The 12,301-nt window shown below is 33.6% G+C and overlaps 1 protein-coding gene across 1 annotated transcript in view; it reads left to right on the plus strand.

Moving 5' to 3' along the window:
• LOC118735300 (adenylate kinase isoenzyme 5) overlaps positions 1–11,310 on the plus strand; it is a 163,203-nt gene extending 151,893 nt beyond the window's left edge. Inside the window, exons 7-8 of the mRNA XM_036464975.1 lie at positions 9,731–9,895; positions 9,966–11,310. Of these exons, the coding sequence (XP_036320868.1) occupies positions 9,731–9,895; positions 9,966–10,355 (555 nt within the window). The 3' untranslated portion in view covers positions 10,356–11,310. The remainder of the gene's footprint in view (positions 1–9,730; positions 9,896–9,965) is intronic.
• Positions 11,311–12,301: the final 991 nt, after the last annotated feature.

A 12,301-nucleotide genomic window follows, 5' to 3' on the forward strand; every position in this document is an offset into this window, starting at 1 on the left:
TGTAATTTGAGTTTAACTTTTTAGACAAGTGGCCACTCTCTTTAAGCACCTCAAAAATATTTTAATTGTTGCATAGTATTTTAAGCACAACACTTCTTTAACTAAATTCGCCTTTTAAAACAGGTAGCACCCCTCCTGAATATAATTAAAAATAAAGTATCGATTGATACCCATATTGGGGTAATTTATTGAACTTATTAAATAATTTGATTTTGATTTTCTTACATATGGCACAAAACTAAAACTATATTACGCATCCACAGGGCATGCCCTTTCATTTGATACCTACCTCCTTTTTGAAAGTCGAACGAACGATACAAATTTTGTGACTTGGTTTACATATTTAACGCAAATATCTGCGTAAGCGATTATTTCAATTTGATTTTCTAACCTTTTCATAGGCCCAAAGGACAAGTCTTTAATTTGACACCAAATTTTTTTAAATTGAACGAATGATACAGATTTTATGACTTGGTGTTCAATAATTAACGCAAACATCTCCGAACTCGATTAAGAAGTTTCAATTAAAAAAATTGTTGAAAATTCGAAAAAATTCGAATTAAATCGAATTTGCACCACCAAATTTCGAATCGATTAATCGAATTGTTGGGCAATGTTTGAAGTTCGGAAAAAATTGAATTTCAACCACCAACTACCCATCCCTAAGTAGTACTATAAAGCAGGGTTGTTGCGAATATTCGCATTCGCATTCGCAACCGCGGAGCTTCCGCATTAATTTTAACATTCGCATTCGCAAAAGATCGGCATTGATTTTGAAGGAAAATTACAGATATTTGTTTTACGAGTTAAACTTGGCCAAATATTTTTTATTCTGAAATAAAAGTACTTTCCGGATAACAAACAAAACGCTTATCCAAATTAAACAAGTTTGGTATCAAATGAAAGAGGACTTAAATAGCTTTAAAACCGAAAAGAGGAAAGCCACACATTAAAAAATATTTCAATAAAAAATGTTAATTAATTACCATAGAACAAACATTGGGTCATGTATGTATCTACATGAATTTCTTTAGTATTAAGTTTTAAAAAAATATAAATAGAGGTGGTAACCTTCATTCGTTATTTCTGTTTAAAAGATGTTTCTGTCCTCTTTCATATGATACCAAATTTGTTTAATTTGGATAAGCGGTTTCTTTATTATCCGGATAGGACGTTTATTTCGGAATAAAAAAATATTAGGCCAAATTTAACTCGGAAAAAATAACTGTTCGGTTCCTGGAATATTGTCCAAGTGCACAGACGTATATCTAACCAGTCACAGAAGAAAGCATTAAAAATGGGTTATAAAAACTAAAATCGAAAAACGCTGATGACGTGACAAATTCCGAAACAACCAAAAGAATTTGAATGAAGAATTCTTTCGAAAAAAAACGGTGTTTAAACAACGATTGTGCCATGATGCTAGATTGTGAAGATGAAAGTCAGGAGGATACATCCGACATTTGCAGCCCCGATGAAATTCTCAAAAAGTAATTATTGCACCGCAATACAAATAAATAAATATAACTGAAAGTCCTCTCAAGTGGTGCAGTGTCAATCGAAAAGAATTTACAATTTTGCCAAGTTTCAAGTTTGTCGCCTCGAGCGAGTAGTTATTTAGTGGCGCAGATTTGATTTACGACCCTTCAAAAAGTTTTTATTAGGTACAATGTTCCAATTTTTAAATTCAAGTACTAAAAAAACATTCAGTCTTATCATGAGTTTCATTTTCCCCTAACCGGTTTTCTTTCGGGCAAAACTCAGAAAACTCAAAAAAGGCAGATTATTAAAAATTATTAACCTTTCCATTTATTATTTACCTAAATCACCTAATTTACCCACCTAAATATTTCTTAAAAACACATGACATCCGCATTCACATCCGCATCCGGATGTCTAAAATTCCACATTTGCAACATCTCTACTATAAAGTAAAGCTGTCAAACTATCGACATTTTCGATAGATTCAGTTCTTATGGCCTGTATGCAGCTCTCAAGAAAACGGTCTAGAAAAAATTGTCATTATTTCGTGTGTGTGTCCAAGGAATTTTGACATTTTTGATACTCCACAGCCTGTTGCCTCACTCTTTCCTCAAGAAATAATGGAGCGGGCATATATTTCTGTTGAAAATCTGGGTTGCATTGTGCTCTTTTTTCACAAAAAACTTTAGAAAACCGTAGTAGAAAGCGTAAAAAATTCCTTAAGAACTGCTTAAGAAAATTTCTTAGCCATTTCTTGTACGAAATTTTATATGGAGTTTTTGCTTTTCTTGAGAGCTGCATACAGGCCTTTACTATTGATAATATCGATGGTACCATCGAAATCAAATTGACATTTTTTGAATGAAAATTTCAAGTATTTGTTGGATTTTCGTAAACATGCATTGTATTTTAATATAAATATGAACCTTCTCGGCTTGGTATAAAAACGATACAAACACGAAATTTCAGCCAGTTTTGACTATTTTACTTTTGCTTGTTTAATGTTCATAAATTTTTTAAAAAAGTATAGCTCAATATAACCAAAATCGTAAAAATGCAAATTCTAATCTTTGTACAAAAATCAGCAAAATCAAGAGTTAAATAAAATTTCAAGCATTTTAATTGGAATTTCTAGAAAATTGTTTGGTATGCAATTTTGTAACCATTAGTATCTCAAACTACTAAAAATCCGGTTGATCCTAGAAAATTTCTTTTCCTTCCACATACAAAATTTTTCTAACATATGTATATACTAGGGCTGTTCAGAATCTTGTGCATATGCTCTTGCATTTGTATATTCGTTGCATTTGTAAATTCTCAACAAAAAAAATGCACACGGTTGCCATGACAGCAAGCATACAATTTGCAAATGCAATTCCAACTGCAAATCCAAGACCATTTACATAACATCCTGAACAGCCCTACTTTGTATGGTAGGAAATGCATAACATGGCCAGTAGAGAAAAACTATCAATAGTGGATAAAAAAAATCGATGCTAATAGAATTAAAAAACTATCGATAGCGCTATCGATAGTTTGACAACTCTACTATGAAGCACTGCAAGTAACCAACCAAACAAAGCCGAATAGGAGGATAACGGAAATGTCAAGCCAGTAAATTTTCTTATTACATATTCAATTTTTCAATAGGAAACGTGGTTTTATATTTTTTGTTTAATTGTAAAAATATATGGGCAAATCTAAAATACAGGTAACCGTTATATTATTTAGCTTTATTTTTATTGTTGTAAACTATATCAAGATGGTTGCTTTTGGGCACAATTCACAGACGTATACTTGAAGCCTCAAAAAAAAAAACTTATCAATTTGCTGCATAACTTTTAAATTATCGGTGCTTAAATTTAAAAAAATAAAGAAAACAAGTGAATTTTTATGTAATTCTTAAGAGGGGCACAATTAATTATGTCATAACTTTTGAAGCACACCATATACTGGTAGGAAATTTTATGTGCGTAGACTTCATATGTAGTTGGTAAGTAGATTGTGCTTTAAAAAATAACTAAATGGCAAGTAACGAAAAGTGTGTAACTCCACTTTTCACAATTTTCAAAATTTTGGGTTTATCGCGTATAGTTTTTGAAGCATTCCATTTTTAAAAACTTTTTTAGTAGGTTTGTATTGTATTTTGCGAAAAATTACGAATAATTTTATATCTTAGCAAGAGGTGTGCTTTCAGAATAAAACAACTTTTAAAGATTAAAAAATATGCGATCTTGAGCGTTAATTGAAAGAATATTTGGAAAATATGTCGAAACGATCTAAATTTTTTTATAATTACTAGTCCTGATAACGTTACATATACCCGAAAAATGCTTCAACAAATGTTTCTCTAGAAGCGTGTAAAAACCCTGATTTAGTACTTTTAATGATACTCCTTCTTTTGTCAAAATATTTCGAGCGTGGTATCCAAGGAACTTTTTTTCGGCAAAGGAGTCTTCAATGACGTCCTCAGTTTTTCCCGATTGGCTCCACTTTTCGAAATAGCGGTACTTGAAGCTTTGCTTAAATGTTAACTATTTTAAAAAAAACTCCCTCAGTTTTGAAGATATTTTACTAAAATTTTGCACATATATAACTATTCCATAAAATCATCGAAATCGGATTACTATAACATCTAGCCCCCATACAACTGATTGATCAGAGACGTTTTTTTGCGTTATAACTGCTCCAATGAAACAGGTAAAAATTGAGTATAGGTTCAATTTAACATATAGCACGCCTACAATTTATTATTCAGATATGAAGTTACAGTCATAGCGCAAAAACACATATCTGAGTAATCCGTTGTATTGGAGCTCTATGTTAAAGTGAACCTATTTCGATAATTTTAAGTGATAATTGAGGTAATATTAAAAACCCGTTATATTTAAAGCTTTAGTAAAATAACTTCAAAACTGAGGGAGATATTTATAAAATAGTTAAAATTTAATCAAATTTTCAGGCTCTGTTATTTCGAAAACCAGTGCCAATCTTGTAAAACGGGGGATGCCATTAAATTTAGAACGTCCCAATATTTGCTCAAAAGTTGCAACTTGCACAGCGTAATTTGATACAAATAACTTTTTTGTTTTCTATTTCAGCGATCTAAATGTTTATTCCTCATGTAACTTTGATCTATATACTTGATGAAAATGAATTACTTATATTTATCGATTTATTAAGAGATTACGAATAGAATCATATACAAAATATAGGTGTGCCCACAAATCAAACACTTTATGCATTTGAAGCTTCTGTGGCGTTGTTTACCTTTATTTAAGAATTGTCAAAATCGGCAAACGAAAAAAGCGGTTTGCGGCATGCGCCGACTTTGCTCTCTACATCGTGCATTTTATTACAACATTACAACGCTTTTATCAACTTTCAATGTTGCGTGTCCAGACATCATTTTTAGCTATATACAAATTTCTTTTGTTTGAAATGCAACCGTGGACACTAGCTGGCAGAAATACTTGCAAATTTGCGTTCGTACAGAAAATTGCAAGTTGCTCTACATGAGAGAGAATTTGGGAGCATTTTTTCTTACTATCTGATATTTTGAGTGATAATTCTCGCTGGATTTTCGACGAACAAACCTATTGTCTTCCCTACAAGGCCTTTTCAGACTGACCGATTCACAATACACTCAAATAGAAATAGTTTTTTTATGCGTCTTTTTTCGCCGTCAACTTTTGAGCTCGCGCCTTTATTCGTGTCTAGTGACGATATGTTGACATGGGATGCAAAATCACAGTTACATAAAAGAACTGGTCAGATTTTTCAGAAATCCCTTCAATTCTGATGTAAAATATGATGCCAAAAGACGGCAGATCTCCCATTTAGATGACTGGTCATATGACCGGCAGACGTCTCGTAGCATTCCCAGAGAGTTTTGCTTTACATAGAAATTTGTGCTCTTTTATTTTCATTTTGACTCACTTCAGTGTTGGTTCCCTTAATTCAAGTTAGCATTCGGTCTTTGGAATTTAAATAAGTTCTCAGCAAAAAAGTTTGTTTAAAAAAATACATATGTGTATATAGTGCTTGAAAATATCAATTTTTCCCTTACCTTAAACCTTTGGGAGTGGACAAAAATGATGGTTTGTAATTTAGGCAGAATTGAATATGCGCTATCTGGGAGGACAATATCTACATCTAAATATTACTATTTATTCTGTTGGCACTATATCAAATCTTAAGAGGCTTAACAGTGAAACAATTTCTTATTTTCTAAGTTTGCGAATAAAACTTCACACTCAAAATTATGGCTGTTTGCAATCGCAACCGGCTAAATCTAGCCGGAAAACGGCTAAAATGGCAACACTGTTAAGTAGTATATCAAGCAACATTGATGGGCCTTTAACAAGTACTGCTAAAAGTCGTATAAGCAACCTAGAAATAATTTTAGATTCCTCCAGCGAAAGCAAATGCTCGAATGTAAAATCTGGATACATTAAAAAATGTGAAATAAAAGCTCAATTGAAGGTCTATCTTAAAGAAAACCGGGCTCATCTCGGTGAAAATCCTCTCGATTGGTGGAAAACTAAACAAAAATACGACAAATTGACAGATCTGGGCCGCAAATATTTGAGCGCTCCACCCGCCGTTCCAAGTGAGCGATTTTTTAGTGCAGCCGGCTTTATATTCGAGCCTCTAAGAAATCGCCTCATGGGATAAAAGGCAGCAAAAGTACTTTTTTTGAAATATAATATGCCCATTTTGAACATTGACTACAAGATTAAGACACTGTATAAGTTAAGCACTAGCGTGGGCCGAAAATCCACTTTTTTAGAATTTTGATTGGTAATAGCAAAAATATGGTTCACTATGCTCTAAAAAAAATCTGTGTGAAATGTAAAAATTTTTGGTCAATATCCTATGCTCGTCCATCAAAGTTCAAGTACCAAAAAATTTGTTTTCTTAGCTAAGTACGATTCTCTACAAAAAAGGTCCTTATACCAAATTATGAAGGACTAATACTTTCAAAGATTATTGCAATTTAAGTAAAAAAATGTATTAATTAATTAATTTATTATTTTTTGAGCGTATTGAACTTTGATGGGCTTGGGCGAGCCTAGGATATTGACCGAAAAATTCCAAATTTTACACAGATTTTTTTAAAGCATAATGAACCATATTTTTGCTATTACCAATCGAAATTCTAAAAAAGCGGATTTTCGGCCCACGCTATTAAGCACTCGTTCAATGTTCTAATAATTTACAAAATTTTTAAACGATGACTTAACATTCGCCTTCGCACATTCACATTCCGAAAATTTGCATTAAACATCCCTAATACATACACAAAAACCGTACTAGACTGTCTCGCTTTGATTTCGGAATGCTTACACATTGGGAAGTTAGCTTACTGCCAATATATATAGAAGTATTTCATATATGGGCGCATGTAATAGACTTGAATTGATATGAAAAGTAATATATGTATGTACATTAGGGTGGTCCAAAAAAAAGTAAAGTCGGAAATTTAATGCTCTCACCCCCTAGGATTGTTCTATACCGAAAAAAATATACCCCTGTTTTTTTATTTTAAAATCAAAATATATTTAGAGGTCGCTCAAAGCGCTCAAAGTTTCCCATGTATTTTGTATGGGGAAAAAAAGACTTTTCGTAGAAATGGCATAGAACCCACGGAAATCAAAACTTTTCAATCTGAAAACTCTGCTTCTCTTCAGAAGACTTCAGAGAATAATGCTCAATTGTTTATTTAAACATTTTTAAATTTTAACTATTTTTTAAGGGTCTCCGAAATATCCCAAAAAAATCAAATATACAAACAGAAATATAAAAAAGAAAAAAAAAAATAGTTTAAATTAAAAAACGTTTAAATAAACAATTGCAGAGCAGATTGCAATTGCACAAGCAGAGTTTTCAGATTGAAAAATTTTGATTTTCATGGATTCTATGCCATTTCTACGAAAAGTCTTTTTTCCCCATACAAAATACATGGGAAACTTTGAGCGCTTTGCGCGACCTCTAAATATATTTTGATTTTAAAATAAAAGAACAGGAGTATATTTTTTTCGGTATAGAACAATCCTAGGGGGTGAGAGTATTAAATTTCCGATTTTAGTTTTCTCCCATACATTTTGGACCACCCTAATGTGTATACATACAGAATCGGTCATATCTATAGCACGCCATTTCAAAGTGATATTGTGTGCCACTTATGTTTATTTTTAAGAAATTTCAATTAAAATACAGTTCATTCTCTAACAAAACCCATATAAACCCAAGTTTAAAAATTTGTAGAAAACTACAAAAAAGTGCAACAAATTTTCACCTAAATTTCAAACTTTTTTCTCGGAAGTGTTTGAATTTTTCTGAATACACAGTTTTATAGCCCAATCAATTTTAGTCTACTAATGTGCAAGTTTCAAGTGGCTAAAAGTTACCGTTGATTTTTTAGAATGTTTTTCGCCAAAGGTGTTGCGGCTTTCTTCCATAACAAATAAATTGAGTTTATTCATTATATGGAAGCCAATGCCACAAAAAGAATTCTAAAAAATTAACGGTAGTTCGTAGCCACTTGAAATTTGCTCATTATCAGAGTAAAATTTCAGGGGCTAAAAAACTGTGTACTCAAAAAAATTCTAAGACTTCCGGGAAAAAAGTTTCAAATTTAGGTGAAAATTTGTTACACTTTTTTGTAGTTTTCTACAAATTGTTGAACTTGGGTATATATGGGGTTGGTCTGAGAATGAACTAAATTTTAATTGAAAATTCTTAAAAATAAATAAATAAACATAAGGGGCACACAATATCACTTGGAAATGGCGTGCTATAGATATGACCGATACTGTATGTATGTGGGTATATGAATAACGATCGGTTAAAATCGATCTCAAATTTTGTACAACGCTTTTATGTATGTACGCTCGTATGTATGTGCACATATGTACATATATGCATGTGCGTGCACCAATATATTTAATATCTATTGCAAAATTTTAGAATTTGTTTTGATAACTTTTGATTTTGAAATTTTAGCAAAAGTCATTATAAACAATTTATCAGATTGAAAAGGAAAAGCGTGGGGCGCATGTAATAGACCAGAATTGATATGAAGGGTAATATATGCATATATGTAATACAGTAAGCTAAGTTCTCAATGTGTAAGCATTCCGAAATCAAAGCGAGACATCTAGTACCGTTTTTGTCAATGTATTGTGTACTTGCCCTGCAAAAATTTGAGGACCAGGTGGTCCACTAGGTCGTGGTTTTAAAGTATGTGCAAAAGGACCAGGTTGCATACTAGTAACTTGTTATGCTGACCTGGACCACTTCAAACGTAAAAAACTGATATATGTGTTGAGAACCACCTCTTCGTGCCCCATCGGCAACATGATTCGGTTGCCGAATGTGCCATTGGCCAAGAGGAGTAGTTGCTTAGGTGGTCCCATGATATGCAGTGGTGGACCAGAAGTGGTCCCGTGTTATGCAGCGTTCAGCGGTGGTCACGTCCAATGACATCGCAATGTTAATGTAACCATATTTTCTCCATATATTTGGACCAATTTGGTTACTAGTGTTGGTTACAAGGTAGCGGGGTCCTGTACTAGTATTTAACCTAGTCCCACTTTTTGCAGGGTGAGTGCCGTTTTTGTATATATATGTGTTGTGTACATGTTTATTTATAAACGTATGTGTTCCTTTTCTTTCGTACGTGTTTATTGATATATGTATGTGTCTGTACTGTAGTGTTTTCGGACGGTACTAGCTCTTACTGCCAATATAGGAGCATTACATATATGAATGTATGTACTTATGTATGTGGATATATGAATGTATGTGGATATATGAATAATGACCGCTTAAAATCGATCTTAAATTTGTACTTTCTCTGTGGAAATTTTAGGTCCCTGTTATGTAGTTTGACTATTGTCAATTAAATCTAATGCTTTGTATTGCATGCGCTCCACGTTTTTCATCTCATAAATTGTTTATAATGGGCATGTTCAGAAGGCGCAACAGCTCAGTAACTGTTGCGATTGCACCTTCTGAACGCGTCGTTTTGCACTTCTGATCAACTGAACAGTTGCGTGTTAGATGATCGTAATATTTTTATGATCATTTGAGACAACATGTTGTGTGTTTTGAATTTGACAGCTAATGTATCAAGCCGTTCAGAAGGCGCATATTATTTTCCATTTATAACAGCGTAGAATATTAAAAAGTTTTTTTTTATATTATTTATTTATTAATATTTTTCTTTTTTTACTTCACTTAGTACAAACAAAGACCGCCCATCGTGCTTCTGGATTGTTCGAAACTGCAATTGGGACGTGGGCGCGTCGACGATACCGTCTCTTCGTTTCGACGCCGATTAGAACTGTTTCGTGAACAGACTTTGCCTATGCTGAAAGCTATGGACAATGATAGTCGTCTGCAAATTGTGAGTTAAGAGTAACTGAATAAAATCTTATCTTTTTTTATCGAACCTCTTTTCTCGACGGCTTCACTAGGTCGATGGCGATACGGACAGCCCTTCAGTGCAGCGCGAATTCGAAAAAATTATACGCCATCATATACAAAACATCCAGCAGAATGGAATACGACTGGCAGGCAATATGATCGATGCTGGCATGATGACCAATCATGTGAACCAAAATCAAACCAATGCAATTTTACAAGATTTGGAAAATAATGTTCCAGGTGCAGTGCCAACGATCAGCAAACATGTATCACTAATGAATGGACACTTAAAACAACGAAATAACAGTGGCACCATTAACTTGAATAATAATCACCAGGCTATGAATGGTGATGTACGCATTGCTGGAATGACGGGTGGCATCGATTTTAGACACATGCTCGAGGAGGCTGAAAGATATCCTGTAGATTCCTATATGTAAGAAGGGCGGGGGTGACTTTGCAGTCACAGTGATTTTCATCCGTGACTGTGACAAAGACAGTTACAAAAAAGTTGGAAACAGGAACCTTTTACCGAGTGAACTAAGAGCATAATTTATTTATTTGACATCACTGACTATTTTCATCGCTTGTTTTTGTCATACACACTCGTTTTTAATGATGTGAAATTCTAATATACATAAAACAACATTAATCAGAATTTAGTCTTAAATAACTGGTCGCAGTTTCTCGATATGTAATTGTCAATGCTACTTTATCACAGTCACAGTTCGTAGTAGTGGCTGTAACTGTTAAGCTGATGGCAGATAAAACTTTGTGGCTTTGCCTGACATTTATAATTTTGCCAGCAAAGTGCCAGACGCAAAAGTTATACCACAATGAACGCCAAGAAAACAATTTTTTACTGCTGTTTTGCTCGTCAAAATTGCTGTGGATTTTATATATTTAGCTTTGAAAATATCAGTAATGCAATTAAATTTCATGTTTCTGCATGAAAACTCGAATTTAGACGAAACAAAATAAATATTAAGCCGGCTGATTGTCAACGCGCGCAAAAAATGGGAGTTGGCCAACTTTTCGCTTCGCGCTGCAGTTGCAACGATCTATGTGGCATGCTTTGTGCGTTCTCATACAATTCATCAATCGCGCAATCCTACTATAAAAACATCACTGCGACTGTTCTTTTGTCACAGTATGTCACGGTGACTTTTTGGAAGTTGTCACAGCAGTTAACAGTGACTTTTGAGTAACCGTGACAAAGTCCAAATATACCACAAATACCATTTCTCAGTACTGTACCTAAATGCCTCAAGAGGTATGTATGCATCATGAGAGCCTTAGATTATATGGCCGAATCCGGCTCTGATTTTCCATTAAATGAAATTTTTTCTGTCAGTACGGCACTTATAAAATAAATCTCCATAACAAATTTCAAATACTTCCAGAGATTTTCTATCCTTCCAGAGATATGTATTAAGAAAGTTTGAGTATGTATGGGAGGCGACATGCATCCTTTTTTAATAAATCACATTTTTTCCATGAGCAATTGATACATTTTTTATACTCAACTCCATACCAAGTTCCAGTATTCTTCTACAAACAATGGATATGTGGCAAGAAAACGTTTATTTGTACGGGAGGTACCACGCCCCTTTTTCTTATAACCCAAATGTCCTTCCATGAGTTTGGAATTGATTTTATATACCCCAGTACCAAGTCCCAGTACTTTACTATGAACACTTTTAGAGATATGCAGTATAACACAGTAAATTTGTACGGGATGTACCACGACGCCCCCTTTTCGAATAACTCAAATTTTTCTTCATAAGTATGGAATTAGTTTTGTATACACATTTCGGTACCAAGCTCCAGTCTTTTGCAATAAACACCTCCAGAGATATGCAGCATAGAAAAATAAATTTGCATGGGAGTTGCCACACCACCTTGTCCAATAACTCTAATTTTTAACCATGAGTATGGGATTAGTTTCACATACACTTGTACATATGTATTTCGATACCAAGCTTAACTACTTTACCCCAAATATATGATTAGATATGTAATATGAAACTTTCAGTCAGTATGGAAGGTGTTACGCTTCTTTTCGAATAACGTCCATTTTTCTCTGTGAGTATGAATTTGATTTCGCATACATATCTCCATACATAGTTCCAGTTCTCTACCACAAATAATTCCAGATATATGTATATATTACGAAAATTCCAATTCGTATTGGAGGGGCTTTCAATCCAGGTCATAACCCATCTGTGTGCAAAATTTCATTTTCAAACACGTGGCAACTCTTGAAATAGTAACCTATTTTCCAATCTAGGTCATAACCTATCTGCGTGCAAGATTTCATTCAAATCCGTTCAGACGTTTCCGCGTATTAAATTAATTAAATTTGTTTAGCAGATGGCAACTCTCA

The sequence above is a fragment of the Rhagoletis pomonella genome, unplaced genomic scaffold (assembly GCF_013731165.1).
Source record: "Rhagoletis pomonella isolate Grant_MI unplaced genomic scaffold, Rhpom_1.0 Rhpom_scaffold_00003, whole genome shotgun sequence".
NCBI classification, from domain to species: Eukaryota; Metazoa; Arthropoda; class Insecta; order Diptera; family Tephritidae; genus Rhagoletis; species Rhagoletis pomonella.